Below are 17,488 nucleotides of genomic sequence, written 5' to 3' on the forward strand. Positions count from 1 at the left end.
AGGTAATATCCATAAAGTGCCTGCCCTCCCCTTCCTGCCCCCATCACAGCTCTGCCTGTTGAATAACTGGCTGCAAATCCCATACTCACTTAGGTGCTCTGACCCACCACTAGTCCCTGCTTGGGGATTGTAAGGTCTCCCTTTCCAGTTTTCCTCCTGCCATTGGAGTGAGGTACCAGAGTCCTTCCAACACCAGGAAGGAACACATACTGTCCTTCATGGGTTGGCCTTGGCATCCTCTGCTCAACCCCACATAACTGCCACAGGAGAGAGATAGTAACAAGTGCATTCCTTACCAGGCGAGGCCAGAAGGAGTCCATCTAGCCCAGACCAGTCCCATGAACCTTGGCTAAATGCCAGTTGGCATTTAGAGTGGAAGTAAGCACTGTACATTCCACAAATTAGTTTTCTCACTGTGTGAGGAAGCCCAGAATCTGTTATGAACAGCTCTGAAGATGCTCAAGAGGTGGCCCAGCCCAGTTCTGTCTTCTTCTTACTCTAGCCCAAGCAGATGTTTTCAGACAGATGCCCAGGCACCCCTGCTCCAGGGAGCCTTCTCTGACTTGGTCTGCCTCCCAGACAAGGAGAGACGCTGCAAAAACTGTGGGAGCATGAGGGCTGCTGGGCAGTAAGGGTGTGAGGCCTGGAAGCTTCTGGGAAAAGAGCAGCAGGTTTCCTGGGCTTTAGCCTGCAGGTTGGACTTCTGAGAGGAGGCAGGCATGGGAGACAAGGGCAAAGGGAGGCTTTGTGCTGGGGCCAGGGTGTGTGTGTAGTGGGCCGTGTACCCCCAGCAGAGATGGGCAGGGCAGGGGGCCTGCCTAGTGGGGAGACAGGGCGAGTGGGTCCTGGGGAGCAGGGTGTCTAGGGCGGGGCGTGCTCACGTGCTCCAGGAAGCAGGCACCCAATTCGCTCAGGTGGGGGCGTTCCCTGTTGAACCTCTGCTCCAGCGCCTTCACAAACGCCTTCTGGCACCGGTAGATGTCCTCAATGTTCCCGAAGATGGTGCGCAGCTGCTCCTCGCTGAACATGTCGGCGCGCTTGCGACATTGCCTGATGTAGCCCTGCGGCCCGCAACCCATCAGGTCTCTGTCCCGACCCGCCCACGCCAGCCTCCGCACCCCTCGCCGGGCCTCACCTCGCAGATGTCGCGCAGGTGCTTGATGTAGTCCCGCTCGGTGCTGAGGATCTCGTTGATGACGTTGGTCCGCATCTGGTCCTTGCTGCTCTGCGCCTCGGCCCCTCCATCCTCTGCCTCTCCGTCTCCGGCCCGCAAAGCCTCCTCGTCCGCGGGCTCGTCCTGGTTCACCCGCAGCTGCAGGCAGCGCGCAGCTGGTCAGCGCCGCCTCAGGTCAGCCCCTGCCGAGGGTCAGCGCCCTGCGACCGGCACGCGGCGGCAGCGGGGAACTGAGGCTCGGAAGACGCGTAGACACACCAGCCTTTTTACCCCCCATACCCGAGACCGCACCCGCTCCCCCTCCTCCTCTCCCTCCTCTGCTGTTTCTGGACGCAGTGCTGGGAGCGGAGCAAATGCTCATTCTCTCACGGTTTGGAACAAGTGCCTGCTCACAAGGGGCCAACCCTTTAGGGGCTGTGACAGAAGTGGATGGGTGATGGGGCCTTTCTGGCTTTCCGACCTGTAAGTAGGACAGGCTAGAGGTGAAGAGTGGGCAGTTTATCCACGGGGTTTGGGGCAGGAGAAGCAGTGAACCCCAAGGTCTGGGATATCTCCTCTCCACTGCCTTCCACCTGGCTTTTGAGAGGGCACCATGATTCCTTCCTTGGAGACCAAAGGCTGCCACAGGTAGGCTCTGGGTCCCCTTCCTGTGGTCTCTTGTGCTAAAGACTTAACTCGTCCATGCGTCAATTTTCTCAGGTGTAAGTAGCTTTTCCCAGATCCCAGGGCATTGTGAAAGTTGTTAACTGAGATGCCCACCCAAATTTTCTGCACGGGATTTAGTAAATTCCTGGTGTTGAGTTGTCTGTGGTGATGGAATTCTAACATGCAGATTCCCCCTGGAGGAATCCACACACCATCATTTCTGACCCATTCCTTTCTGACATTGAGGGCACCCCCCAATGCCCTCAGGCAGGGAGCAGGCGGGATTTGGTGATGGCTCTGCAGGAGGAGGAAGCCTGTGTCACACTGTGGCTGGCCTTCTTGACACCTCACTCCCACCCCAACCCACAGCCTTGCAGTCTCAGCACAGCCCCGAGGGTGGGGGGAAGCAGGGGTGGGGTAAGTCCATGCCCAGGTCCTCGGACCCCAGAGCAGTTTCAGGTCTGCACTTCTGAACAGAGCCAGTTGGCTCCTTATGGGCATAGGAGCAGCACAGGCTGGTGCCATACCCGCACAAAGCTGGCTGGAAACCAGCCCTCGCCGTCAGCAACACGACCCCACCACCACTCTCTGTTGGTGGCATCCATTACTTCGATGACATCCCCAGCTTTGAAGCCCAGTTCCTGGTCATCCATGGTGACATGGTCCCAGAGTGCCTCAGCACAGACCACACTGCCATCACTGATGAGCTGTAGAGAGAGCCACAGATAGCAGATCAGTGGGAAGGCTGTCATGGACCTCTTCATTGGGAAGGGTGTTTCTGCCTTCTGCCTTCCATCCCTCAGCAGCCCTGCAAAGAGGAGATCCTGACTCATGTTACAGAGGGGTGAACAGAGGCTCCCTCTGAGCCAGTCATTCTTCAGGGGATAGGACTATGCCTTGGGCATGTCTAGACTGGCAGGGCTCATGAAGAAGCCTGAAGTGAATTTGACCACCAGAATCCTGGTGAGCCACAGAATCTGAGAAGCAAGTGTGTTGCTCATTCCCCTGCATAGGGAACATCTTCTACCTACCCCACTAGACCGGTGATTTAATTATTACCCTCAGCTTCATTTACCATCTCTGCTCACATTAGGTCCTCCTAATGTGGCATTGGAGGGAGACCACAAGGCTGGAGGAAGAAGGGGCTTATTCCCTCCTACTGGCTTCTTGTGGACTTGCATTATATGAGGTCACCTGGCAAGCAGCAGTGCCACTCCTCTCAGGTACATGGGGACCCAGCCATCACAGTAGCTGGATCTGCTTTGCAGTGTTTTATTTTTAACATTTATAGAACCAGTCTCATGGCCCTCCCTTGCCATCCTCCCCCCGCCCCCCGCACTAGCTGAGCAGCACCTAGCCTCAGACTTCTAGGTCCCAGGCCCATGGAATCCTCATCTTTAATTATTTCAACCTCTTTCCTTTATTCCCTAGGTCTAGGGGAGGTAGGTACATCTTGAAGCTGCTATTTCTGTAACAGATACTTCAGGATTGTCCTTATGCACTTGGTTATGGAATCCAGCATTCTTTATGGGGCTCACAATTCTTTGACTTCTTTCTGCTGAAATAATTTAGTGTGTTTCCTTCCTCCCACATGGTTATGGACCTCAAATCAGTAGGAATGCTCCCTTGCCCTGAGAGGCAGGGAGATGGGACTCCCTCCCTCCCCCTTGCCCCAGGCAGCCCTTATGCTTAGAGCCCCATTTCCTGTTGTGCTGATGCCTGCTTTCCTGTAACAGTGGGCTCAGTTTCTGCTCCATAAATAATGAATGGCCCTGGGGCTTAGGATAAGAGGGAGAGGTAGGTTGGGGGCTATACAAGAGGTGAGATACATGCCCCTCTCTAGTGGGACCAAGTGTTGGCTCTGCAGGGTGCCTCTTTGGCAATTAAGGCCTCAGAGCATCACCAGTCAGGCCCTCTGCATCAACTATCTCTTCCTCTGAGCTGCTTGCCTCTGCCCCGACTCGTGAGTTGAATCCTTCCTTGGCTTCAGGTCCAGTGGTGCCTTCTCTGGGTGCTCCCAGCTCAGTGTATGTGCTTTTTCTCAGACTGAAATGGGATCCAGAGCGGGGCTGCAGCCGGACTGTCTGAGTCTTCACCTGAGAGCTCCAGTAGCTAGGAGGTCTCCCCTAGGCCCTGAATGGGCAAGGTGAAGGGTGGGATAGGCCACCTGGGTACCAGAGCCCACTCAGGTTGGAACCTTCCTTCAGGGTAGGGCCTTAGCAAACACATTCAGAAACCTCCAGTTCGTGTTTTCTGGGGATGAAACCTGCTCTAAACCCTGAAGAAACCACTCCCCCGAATGATCCACAGCCAACCTGTAGACCTACTCTCCCATGCAACAGCCATTCGGGGCTGCAGATTCCTGATGCCCACCCAGGGACCCTGGGCACCAAGCACTGGGTTATTCCTGGGGGGCTGCATGCCTCCTCGAGGGACCATTGAACTCACCCCAGCTAAAAAGACCTACTACAGGTATGTCTCTTCTGCAGGAAGGCCTGGTCCCCAGGATCAAGACCTCCTGGCTGCAATATGAACAAGATGAGACAAGAGGACTCAGGGAGGCCACATGAAAGTGCCTGCTGTACCTAGCGAGCAGGCACTGGACTAAGTATCCCAGAGCTGGCACACTCCACATGAGCAGGCTACCACCCCTATTCATGAAGGATCTTGCCTGAAGACAAGGAAGAAGCAGCGTACTCAAGGGTGGTGTGGGTGAGCCAATGAGAATGTGGTCTGCAGGTGAATGTCCTCTTTCAGGGACAGTGATCACAGGTGAGCAGATGCATCAGGACGGAAGATGTGTGTGAGCAAGGGTGAGTGTAAGCATAAGGACAGAGGGTGTGTATGACCTCAGGGAAGTGTATGCATCACAATGGAGGAAATGTGTGACTACAGGGTATTTGGGTAGTCTTGATCCTTGAGAGGTAAGTGTCCTGAGACTCCCTCTTTCTGCACACACCCCGACATGCACCTGCCAAAACACATTTATACAGTCACTTAATGGGATGCTCCACTTTGATCTCCTGAGAACACTGCAGGTGAATGCTGTCCATCCTCAGTTTACACCAGGTGCACATGCAGGTCTCCAGGACAGTGTGGAAGCTGCCTTTCACTCCTGGAGCCTAGGCAGGGAACACATAATGCAGACATACTCCACACAGCCCAGCTTCCGACCATTTCCCTGCCAAGGCTGTTCCCTACTAATATTAACCAGGTCAGGTGTCTCTTCCTAACCCTGGGTTCTCTCAAATGAGCCCTGAGAAAAAGCCACTTTTATATGGGCCAGCGCTTCCTCCTGCTGCTTTCCTCTGCCAGCCCTTGCAGAGAAGTGCAGATCCTATACAGGTGGTTTCCTATATAGCTGCAGGAGAAGGGCTCTAGGTGTGGGACAAAGAGGTAGGACTTCCCAGAGAGATAATGGTTCCTGAAACCTTTATGGACAAGCCCCTATGCCTGCATTGTCCAATCATCCAGAAGCCCTTGGTGGTGGTGGGGGTGGTCACCTTTGTCACTTCCTTGTCCTAGTACCTTGCTGTGCACAGGAGGTACTTGACAGACACAGAGCCATGAGTAATTCCCCCAATCTCCCTGGGGCTTTGGTCCTGACCAATGCCCAAATTGGTCAATGGCCAAAGTAACGATGTGCTCTCCCTGGGCCACAAAGCTCCTCTAGATCTACAAATGTGAGGCATTCTGTCAAGTTAGAGCAAGGACATTAACCATTTAAGCCATGTCACCAAGATAAAATGTAGCTCTAAGAAGTCAGAGATATGTTCTAACTCCAGGACAGCTCAGAGGCCACCAGAGCCCATATTGCATGGTTTCTGGGCAGAGGCCCTTCCTGATGCTGTCTGAGGTACAGTTGCATGGAAGCCCAGATTCAAGTCCAGCAGACTGAGCCGCAAGGGTTGCAGGCTCTTTCTTGGCCTGGCAGTGGGGAGAAGAAGCTGGCTCTGAGACACGGAATATTTATGTGGAGGCCAGCTAGGGGAACTGTCCCCATGGAGGGACAGGGGGCAGGATCCACTCCTGTACCCCAGAGATTCTGACCGGCTTCAAGAAGCCAGGCTTTGCCTCAAAGCTCCCCCTGATGACCACCCACTATGTTTCTCACCCTGCCCCACCTCCTCCTCTCTCACATATGCAGACTAACAGAGGATTCCAATCAGACAGTCTGGGAAAAAATGTGGCTCAGCTACTTTGGGTCCCTGTACAGCAAGGGCTAGGGAGTATTCAGAATGCCCACCTTTGAGGTGATGCAGAGGGGGCTCTACCTGAAGTGGGGGCAGGTTGGCTGAGACCACTAACACCTAAAATAGGAAAAGTAAGGGCAGATGACATGTGAAGAGGAGCCCACTCACTTCCTAGACACTTTTCAACCCACACAGAAACGCAGGTCCAGTTCCGCTCACAAGGCAATCACATGTACAATTTCCAGACAACCATACACAGCCGTGGTCACAGCTGCATCCACATCCTCAGTTTCACATAGAGATGCGCCATTTTAGACACACGCACACATGCCTGCACACACACACACACACACACACATGCATACATGTACAAAGGACAGATGGAAAGAAGCCGTGGCACAAGTGTCATTACGCCCCTGAATCACCTGCAGGGTCGCATCCCCAGCGGGGCGTGTGCACACAGACCAGGCCTTGGCACATGGGGCTGGAAGGGGAGGCCTCCCCTGGTGGCGTCCCGTTCGGGACTCGCGGGGGCAAGATTGGGCCAATCGCCGCACCTCGGGCCACTGCGGGCTAGGAGCCTTGGCGGGCACCAAGGACAGGGTTGAAAGGGAAGACGCGCGGCTGCCGAAGGAGCCCAGCGCTGGCGCCACTCACCCCTGCGCGGTTCCCTGCGGCGCTCTGCCCAAGCAGTCAGCGGAAGGCCAGCAGGAATATCAGTACGACGTTGATGAGGACCAGGAGCGCCAGCACGGCGAAGACCACCACGCGCTGGGCGCCGGGGGGCAGGTTGCAGCGCAGCAAGGCGCGCAGGGCGCTCCCGGGCGCCGCGGGGCGTCGCCGGGACTGCGGGGCCCTGGCCATGGCGCCCGGCCTCCGGGCTCCTTGCGGCTCCGAGGTCCCGCTGCGATAGGGCGGGAGCACTGCAGCCGGGAGCTCCCGGAGGGGGCGGAGCCGCCTGCGCTCGCCCGGCCCTGGGCTCCTCCGGCTCAGCCCGCGTTGTGCGTGCCGCGTCTCTCAGGCCCCGCAGCCATAGCAACGGAGCGACCGCAGGGGCTGAGGAGCCGGGGTGGGAGGGATAAGGAGGCTTGGGCTTGCGCGGCGCTCTGCCCTTGGCGCTTTCCGGGGTGCGTGTCCGGGGAACCTCTCAAGGCCCACCAGATGGTTCTGGCCCTCGGCCGGCCAGACGCAGAGGACCGCGGTGGTGCTGGGGAGGGCGGGGGGCGGGGGTAGGGAGGCGCTCGGGGGTGCTGAGGGAGTTCGTCGATACTGAGGCATCTTAGCTGTGGGGACCAGACAGGGGTTCTGATTCCTAACACCACGAGCTATCTTGGCCTCCACTTCAGAGGAGTAAATGTGGCTCTAAAAGGTCAGGTAATTTGCTCACTCATCAAATCTCATGGGTATACATGGATGGTGGAATCAGGATTTGAACTCTGGGCAGACTAAGGTCATCCACATTGAGGTGCTCCATTGAGGCCCTGACTCAGGACCTCTCCTTACTGACCCATCAGAATAGCATTTTGTTCCTTTGGGAAAGCAGCTGGCTTCTTCAGCCGCTAGTCATCTCCTTCCAGATTTATTGAGGTGTAAGTGATAAATACGAATTGTATATATTTAAAGTGTACAACTTGGTATTTTGAAAGAGGTATACATTGTGAAAAATCACCACAATCAGGCTAATTACCATATCTAGCACCTCACACACTTACCATTTGCGTATCTATGTGTGGTGACAACTTTTTTTTTAAGTTTATTTATTTTTCAGAGAGAAAGGGAGAGAGAGAGAGCAAGCAGGGCGAGCTGCAGGCAGAGAGAGAGGGAGAAGCAGATTACCCGCGCAGCAAGAAGCCTGATGTGGGACTCCATCCTGGGATCATGACCTGAGTGGAAGGCAGCTGTTTAACGGACTGAGCCACCCAGGTGTCCCTATGTGCGGTGACAACTCTTAAGATATATCCTCTTAGCAAATTTAAAGTGCACAATGTATTGTTAACTATGATCACCATGTTGCACCTTAGATCTCCAGAACTTACTCCTCTCACACACACTTTGTATCCCTATGTCTGACATTTCCCCCTTTCTCCCTCCCCCAACTCCAGGCAACATCGTTCTCTCTGCTTCTATGAGTTTGACTTTTAGATTACATATATAAGTAAGATCATGCATTTTTTGTCTTTCTGTGCCTGGCTTATTTCACTTAGCATAATATCATCCACATTCATCCATGTCGTTGCAAATGGTGGACTTTCCTTTTTTAAGGCTGAATAATATTTCATAGTATATATACCACATTTTCCTTGTCCATTCATCTGTCAATGGGCACTTAGGTTACTTCCATGTCTTTACTACTGTGAATAATGCTGCAATGAAAATGGGAATGCAGGTATCTCTTTGAGATCTGATCTCATTTCTTTTGGAATGTCCAGAAATAGGATTGCTGGATTAAATAATAATTCTATTTAAAATTTTTTGAGGAACTTCCATACTGTTTTCCATGCTGGCTCTACCAATCTATATCCCCACCAACAGTTGATAAGTTTCCTTTTCTCTACATTGTCACCAACACTTATCTTTTGTCTTCTTAATAATAGGCATTCTAAGAGATGTAAAGTGATACTTCATTGTGGTTTTGATTTGCATTTCCCTGATGATTAATTATGTTCCATGTATCTGTCCATATATCTGTTGGCCATTTGTGTATCTTCTTTGGAGAAATGTCTATTTGGGCCCTTTGTCCATTTTTAAAATGAATTATTTGTTTTTTCTACTATTCAGTTATATGAGTTACTTATATATTCTGGATATTAATCATTTATCAGGTACATGTTTGCAAATATATTCTCTCATTCCACAGACTGCCTTTTCACTCTGTTGACAGTTTCCTTGACTGTACAGAAGCTTATAGTTTGGTGTAGTCCCACTTACCTATTTTTGTTTTTGTTTCCTGTGTTTTTGGTATCATACCCAAAAAACCATTGCCCAGACCAGTGTTAAGAAGCTTTCCCCTGTTTTCTTCTAGTAGCTTTATGGTTTCAGGATTTTGGTTTAAGTCTTTAATCCATTTTGAGTTGCTTTTTATGTATCTTGTGAGGTAAGGGCCCAGTTTCATTCTTCTGCATGTGGCTCAACAGCTTTTTTAAAAAACCCTATGTCAGGGTGCCTGGGTGGCTCCCAGTTGGTTGAACGTCTGCCTTCATCTCAGGTCATGATCCCAGGGTTCTGGGATGTAGCCCCACATCAGACTCCCTGCTCAGTGGGGAGTCTGCTTCTCCCTTTTCTCTGCTCCTCCCTCCACTGGTACACACACACACTCTCTAAAAGAAATGAAATCATGAAACAAAACAAAACAAAACCTTATGTCAACTATGCAGGAGTTTACACTTTCTTTCTGATGGAGGCTGCAAACTTAACACTGTAGGTGTCATGTGCAGGTATCTGTCACTCCATGTACAACAGGGAGCTCTGTCACAGTCACCATGCCATCAGGGGGTGCAGCTGTGGGGGCTGAGGAGACTTAAAAGCAGGCCAGAAGTGAGTAGAGATTTCCAGGTTCCATGGGGGTAGGAGTGATGTGCAGAGGTGGGTGTTCACATGTGGGTGACTTTGTTTCTGTATGTTCAGGTTTCTATGTGTGGGTCAGTACCACATGCATGTGAGTGAGTACAGATGAGTGCACTGAGGACACTCCCATCCTGCTGAACAACCTAAGCAGATGCTGGGATGTGTGTACCAGGAGTGGTTCAGGATTGTGTCCAGAGAGGCTGGCTGCCTGCCTCAGAGCTGATGGTCCAGCCTGGTCCCATCTGTCTGGTTGTCAGGGGGAATGTCTTCTTTCTGTATCTCTTCAGTTTCTTCAGGAAAGTTCTTCAGGCTCAAGATTTGCTCCCTCAAGCTCTCAGGAGGATTGTGGGGGAAGAGAAAGCATCAAAGGCTCCCTGCCACCCCAAATCCCAGGGCTCCTGTGGTAAGACTGTGTGACATGCCCTTTGGCAGGGGGCAGCTTGGAAGCCCTGACTTTGGGCCAGATGTTCTATTGTGCCCCTGTAGTTACAGAACCATTAAACACCAGGAAAGAAGGGACAGAATGAAGTTCTGGGACTCCACTGGTCAGTGCATTCTGAGTGCTGTGGGTCTGTTGTACTTCCTGCTGCTGGACTGGCCCAAGGACCATACTTTAAGACCATACATCCAAGGCCCAGTTCTGGGGTCAGATCTCCCCTGTAGCTGACCAGCCTGGGGCAGAAGAATTTCTGAACCTGGGCTGGGACCAAGAACTAAAGGGTGCCCTCTGCCCTGCCTGGGGGCACCCAGACATTAACTTCTGGGGAACTGGGTGTATAGCAGAGAACACAGTGGCAACATCTATTTTGTGTATATTTCATGACCAAAAACAAAGCCAGAAAAGTTTGAAAGTGAAGGCCTTGGCCCTTGAGGGGTTCAAGCTAGATGGTGCTAAGCCAGGGAGGGTAGAGTAGGTGGAAATGGCAGCAGGGAGTGGCCTACCCAGGACTGGCAGGGAGAAGGGCAGATGAGGGATAAGCCCCCAGGACCATGTCTTGGGGAGGGAAGAGGAAAGCTGCTCTTGGTATGCTGGCCACTAGAAAACTTTCAGCCCTGGCCCTGGGTGTCTTCAAGATGACACTACCCCATGGAGAGTTAAGTGCAGTCATTGTCCCAAAACAGGGCATAGAAGAGGTCACTGGAACACTGGCCAGTATCAGGCTCTTCTCCCGGGCTGGTGCAAGAGCCAGGTCAGGCCTTGGGATGGACACCCAGGGTCACAGGTACTGGGGAAGACAGAAAGATCTGCAGAGAAGGTCAGACTAACTCCATGGATGGGGTGGGCACAAGCTGGCATGGTGTCCTGCAGTGTCCTCTTAATATTCCACAAAGAATTTCTGGGAGCTTAAGGATGACAAGACTGTCTTCTATCCTCGGGTGACACTGTAGCCTGGTGGGCCAGGACAGTCCTGCTTCCCACCTACTCTGCTGGCCTAACTATTGGTAGAGCTCCTTTTATGCTTTAAGTCTTAGGGTAGATGACAAGATCTCTAGTTCAATCTTCATCTCTTCCTAGTAGGAGGTTCCAGGAACTATCCCTGGTCCCCCCCATACCCTCCTGGAACCGGGACATTGGAACACTCCTATGCACAGGTGCTTGGAGTAGACGTGGACAAAACAAGGCCCTCAGAGCCATGCAGGCAGTGAGCAGAACTGGGAGGAAGACCAGCTCCACACATGTGCCCTCCTTTCATGCAGTTGTGACCTGGCCAATAGGGGAGACATAGGGAGTGATGCCCACTCTGTCACTTATAGTGCAGTGGAGTGGGCATCAGAAAACCGTAGGCCTCTGAGCCAGGAGCCATGTCCTCTCCCTTCTTCTGGTCCCATCTCACAACTTGGTGGGGAGAGGGCGGGTAGCTGGGTGGAAATGAAAAGAAAATGATGTTTTCCCAAGACACCTCCTCCTTTCAGCTCTCAACTCCAGAAAATGTGCTTGGGCTAAGGATACTGTCAGGCCTGACTGCAGTGATAAATGCCCAACCCAGCAGGACAGGCTCAGAGCCTTGTGAGGTAGGGAGAGGCTGGGAAGAGGGTGAGGAATCGGGCAGATAGGCCCAGGCCTGGGTCTTGAACATTTGGACAACACACTAGATGGGACAATGCTGAAGAAAGAAAGGGATACTTCTGGGCACTGAAGAGAACGCCTATAGCAGGGGTGGACGATCATGAGGTGCAAGGCCCGTGTGAGATGCAGGGAATAAAGAATGAGCATAATGCTGTGTCCTTTCTCACTTTCTCACATATATGCCCTGTGGCCCTTGCCCCTGACAGTCCTGTATCCCAGGACCTGGGACATCACCAGACACGAATTAAATACTCAGTAGATATGTCACATACATGCCACATACACATCCATACAACACACTCAGAACCTTCTTGTGCATGCAGGTGTGGGCACATGCACTCACTTCTTCTGTACCCAGAATACAAAAGTGCTTCACTATTCTACCCTGTATCTACTGCTCTTTGGGCGAAATGGTTTTTGAGCTCCCTTCTGCTTGGAAATTGAGATGTGGTCTCTCCTTCTGAGGTCAACACAAACAAGACAGTGTCACAATTTAGAACATGATATTCACATGTGTCCAAAAAATCCAAGTGAATGTGTGATTTTAGAGCAAGACAACTATTCTTTAGTCTGGACTTTTCTTTGACATCTGTTGCTTCTATAATCTCTAAGTATGAAATTCACATTGACCCTAGCAAATCTTCTTGCTGTACCTGTGAGCCAGCAGTGAGTGCTAGAGGGTTTGGGAAAGCACAGTGGGACTTGGCGGCTCTTAGGAGGCCAAGGGAACCAGCCTGTTATTGGAGAATCACCTTTTATAGCTCTTCAGTTTCTGATTATGTGGGTCTACTTGATGCTGCCAAAAAATCATAATGAATGCCGGCCTTTACACAGTAACTTATATACCTGTATAAGTGACCCTCCTATAGCTGCCCATGCGACTCAGATGCCACATCCACTCCACAAGAGGAAACTGAGGCCCTGAGGAGGGAATGATTTGCCACAGGTCCCCAGCTGGCCAGTGGCAGGATGAGGGGAAGTGCAAGGCTGTCAGCCTCCAAACCCAGGCCCTGTCCTTTATGCTATACTGCCCTAGGAATATAGCATAAGCCCTAGGAGGGCAGTACAGCATAAAGTATCTAGAAGTGCTGCTGGGTGTCATAAAGGTGAGTAGCCTGGTGGACACTAACCAAGTCAGCAACCCAGCATCCAACTGGCATGAGCTTGCTGCATCCCTGGAGAAGAGCTCCTCGGTCTGGTTGCCCTCCTCCGGGATGTGATATGTCCTTCCCCGCAGAGGCACATCCAGGAAAGACAAGTAACCTGGAAAGCACTGACTGCTCTGAACATAAGAAACAACATTACCACCCTGTCTACTCAGAAGCCCCAAATACCAAGAAAGACCTTTGAACTGAATAGGAAACGAATTTTCTAGGTGGCCAAGATAGACGCTATCCAATTCATAATCTAAATTACCTTCATTTCCCTCATAAAGATGCCCTCTGCCAGAGCCTATTTGTTCTTTTAGAGTGGCCCTGGCTCTTGACTTCCCTCATCCAAAGCATCTAAGAATGAAAAACTTGTCAAGGGCCTCAGAAGGCACCTCTACCCCAGCAGCAAGATATGACAGACCAGGATTTTGCCATCAGGTAGGACACACACAGCTATGAAAAACAGACACAGGAATTCTAACAATGCAACACCAATGGCCACACACCTTGTCAGAGTCCCTAAAAACTGTATGTGAGTATTTCGCATTGCTGGAAATTTACTGAGAACCCACCACATGCCAGGGTATTTATGTTATTTCAGTCAGCCCTCAGGTAACCTCATAGATATCTTATTTTACAGTTAAGTAAACCAGCGTTCAGAGGGTTTACCTGTTCAGAGCTCCACACCTGGCCCCGGGGCAGGGAGAAACTATCATCCAGGTCTGGGAGGCCCCAGTGCTCTGATTCTATCCCTTGCACCATGCTTCTCCCCACCAGGGCTGGGGCCCAAGACTGAAGAGGGCAGCCTGAGACTTCAAGGAAAAGCAAAACCATTATCTGTGAATTCTACTTAAGATAACAAAATAGCTGATGAGAAGTACTTAAAGAAAGGCTTTATGTATTGGAAATGTCCACTTAACTTGGATATGTGTTCTTTAACACACCATGGATTTTGAATAAAGCATTATTTAATGACTTTCAAATTATTCAGATCTGGGTGTGAGAGAAGAGTTTGTCCACCATCTATAGTTTGTACCCATCTGTCAAGTAGGTAATGAGAATAGTCCTTGAGGGTTTCTGAGAAGCCCACTAGCCCATTTATTCACTCACACTGTTTGTAAATTGATCCCCTCCTGAGGTGTTGCAAGATCCTGGGTAGTCAGATTCTGGTTTTGATGAGACAGAAATACACAATAGCTTATGACCAGGAAGAGATGCAGTGTTATGGATGTGGGTTATGGACCACATTATGTTTAGGGGTCCTCTACTTGACAAATTAAATAAAAAAGAAGATGGGGAGAAAATAGAAGTACACGTGAGAAAAAGAGAGGAGTCAAGGTCTCAAAATGTCTCTGTCCTTGGAGATGCAAAAGGAGTCCTTGATAGGGGAACCAGTTTTACCTAGAGGAAGTATGTCACTAATTTCTTCTGTTTAGGTAGGAACAGCAAACAAACTTGCACACAGTTGTCATAACAACCACAAAGCTTTTTGAGCTCTTGGAGTCAATAGGAGAGAAATCAATTTTCACTTGCCTTGCTTTCCATCCTGCCCAGACAACTTCTTGGAGGGACAGGGGGCTAAAGCCCTGGCCTCCCTTCTACCAAGCAGAGCATCTTCTATCCAGGATGGCTTATGGGGGCTGTTATAGGGAAGGACAGACCAGCACTCTTTCATCATATGTCTTGGGTCATGCCTGCCATTTTGGGTTCCCTGTGGGCCATGAGGGCAGAGGGGCAGGTCCTGTATTGGGGTAAGCTCTGCTGATAGACAGCACATCCTAAAATGAGAGTCACAGGCTGAAACACCTGGGGGCCACTGCCATCTGCTTGGAACACAGAGACTGTGGACATCTAGTCCTGTGAGAGAATGCTGGACTCATCCTGACATCCAGGCCATCTGTCCCATCCCCATCCCTTCATCCATGAAACCTTGACCCTACCTCGTTGATGGCCAGCTGCTCACCACCCCCTCCAGGGTGGCTGTAGTGGTGGCTGGAGCTGTGCATGTCCTCAAACAGGTCCTCCTCACTCCCCGCCTCGTCAGCACGGAGGGCTGTGTCCAGAACTCCATCAGGGATAGCTGGAAGGAGAGACACCAGGTGGCAAAGAGGAGCTGAGGATGGGGGACAGGCAGAGAAGGAAATGCACCTTTGCAGGATAAATGATCCTTCTTTGAGAGGTGGGAGAAGACCTGGGAACTAGTTTTTCAAATGAATTTTGCTGCAAAATGTGGTCTGGTTGAAAGAGTGCACAAGGTGACTTTTGCCCCATTGCTCTTGATCACCTACCCTTCAATCCCCACCATCGCCCTAAGGAAACAGAAATATCTGCCAGAGCATGATGCTCAAGAGTCCCCTCCAGCTGAATTCAGTTCAAAGCCTTCTACCCACTAACTAATGACTCCATTATTTCCTAAGAATAATGCTAACAATTTATTCTGAAATACATATGTATCCAAAGAAATATAAAGTAATACATTTGAGTATAGTTTAGAAATTAATAAAATGAACTCCATAGTAATTGCTTAATACCAGAATCTCAGAATTCGACTACCTGCATGCTCTTTTCTGACTGCATTCCCTTCTTTCCTTTAGAGCTATCTATTATTTCTATAAATCACACCCGTGCTGTGTTCTAGCATTTATTTCTGCTGAGTCTTGCATCGTTTGACCTTATATAAATGAGACCATCCAGTACTGTTTCTGCTTTGGCTGGCCTTTTTTTTTTTTTTTTTTGCTCAACTGCTTGTGTAGCTGTGATTGATTCATTCTTACAGATGCACAGTCTTATTATGAACATGTCAAATTTTACATATCCGTTGTACTGCTAGAGAGCAGCGGGTGCTTTTCTGTATTGCTGCTGGTATGAATGATGGTACTTCAAACATACCTCCACACCGCTGGGGCACATGTTCCAGAGTTTCCCCTTGGACAGTGGTTTTCAACCTCTTTTTCATTACTCCCCACTAAAGAGCCCTTTATACATTGTTTTCCTAATTGTCCCAATGAAATTTGAATACCACAAATATACTGTATGTTATGTTCCATGGCTCTTTGGAAGGCCACAAACCATTGTCATGCCTAAAATTTTTGCCCGCTTTGGCAAAAATCATTACCTCTGGTGTGAATTGATAGTCTAGGTGGATAGGTCCCAGGTGTGGTATCCCTGGGTCCTAGGTGTGCCAAACTGTTTCCCAAAGCTATTCTACCACTTAAAATTTCCAACAGTGTGTTGCCTGGGTGGCTCAGTTGGTTAAATGTCTCAGTCTTGGATTCGGCTCAGGTCATGATCTCAGCTCATGAGATGGAGCCCCACCTCAGGCCCTACACTCTGCATGGAGTTTGCTTAAGACTCTCTTTCTCTCTCCCTGCCCTTGTCCCCGACGTGCACACATGCCCTCTCTCCTCTCTCTCTACAATTAAAAAAAAAAAAAAGATGCCCAACAGTATGTATGAATGTTCCCACCACACCACATCCTAACCAGCTCTGAGGACTGACATTGTTAGACATAGTTGACAGGCTGATGGGTATGGAATGGAATCTTACTATAGTTTGAATTTACATTTCTCTGATCACTAATGATCACTAATGAGGTGAACACCTTATCCATGTTTATGGGTCATTGGTATTTTCTTAATGTGAAAAATCTATATCTATTGAGCTATTGGTCTTTAATGTAATCAATAATGTAAAAAATGTATTTCTATGTATGTGTATATATACATACACTGCCCCAATTCTGCATGCTAAATCTTTTTCACCCACTTGTATAACAAGTATCATCTCCCACTTTGTAGTTTGTCCCATCTCTTTAAGGTGCTTTTGATGAACAGAAGTTCTTAATTTTCATATAGACAAATTTATCAATCATGTCCTGTGTGGTTTATATTTTTTGTGCTGATAAACTCTTCCCCACCTCAAAGTTGCAAAGGTACCCTCCTATGTTATCTTTCAAGGTTTTGTAGTTTTTCTTTTGACATTAAGTTTTTATTGCACTTGGGAATGATTTTTGTGTATTGTGTAGTTTGAAATCTGTGGTATTATCTTTTATAATAAGAAATATATACTTGGACTTTGATCCTTTCCAGGCACAGAGCTCCTGGGATATCCTATGATAAGAGTGACAGAAAGAAAAGGTTTCTTTTCTTATGTTAATAAATACTTTGGGAAAGCCCCTAGGTAACATAGGGATGGGGCTGTCCCCACAACCTACTTCTAGGGAGGGGCAAGGGGCTGGATCAATAGGCAGTGGCCAATGATTTAGTCAATCACACCTACATAATGAAGCCTCCAAAAAAACGATAAGAACAGCGTTTGAAGAGTTTTTTGGTTGGTGAACACATGGAAATTTGGGGATAGGGCATGGAAGCTCTGTGACTCTTCCTGTCAGAGTTTCCTGGGAAACTTTTCCATCTGGTTGTACCTGAGTTCTATCCTTTTGTAATAAATTGGTAATCTAGTCAATAAAATGTTTCTCTGAGGTCTGTGAGCCGCTCTAGCAAATTAATAGAACCCATTGCAGGACTTTGTTGGAACCTCCAATTTATAGCCTGTGGATCAGAAACACCTGGGGCTTGTGACTAGTACCTGAACTGGGAGAACAAGGGTGGTCATGTAGGACTGAGCCCTTGACCTGTGCGATCTGAAATTATCTCCAGGTGATGAGTATGAGAACTGAGCTGAATTGCAGGAC

At 49.7% G+C, this 17,488-nt stretch overlaps 1 protein-coding gene across 1 annotated transcript in view; it reads right to left on the reverse strand.

Moving 5' to 3' along the window:
* ARHGEF4 (Rho guanine nucleotide exchange factor 4) overlaps positions 1 to 17,488 on the reverse strand; it is a 259,748-nt gene that overhangs the window by 6,543 nt on the left and 235,717 nt on the right. Inside the window, 4 exon segments of the mRNA XM_053447833.1 lie at positions 882 to 1,061; positions 1,136 to 1,312; positions 2,347 to 2,526; positions 14,736 to 14,875. Coding sequence (XP_053303808.1) covers positions 882 to 1,061; positions 1,136 to 1,312; positions 2,347 to 2,526; positions 14,736 to 14,875 — 677 coding nt within the window.

Source organism: Lutra lutra, chromosome 3, assembly GCF_902655055.1.
Source record: "Lutra lutra chromosome 3, mLutLut1.2, whole genome shotgun sequence".
Taxonomy (NCBI): Eukaryota; Metazoa; Chordata; class Mammalia; order Carnivora; family Mustelidae; genus Lutra; species Lutra lutra.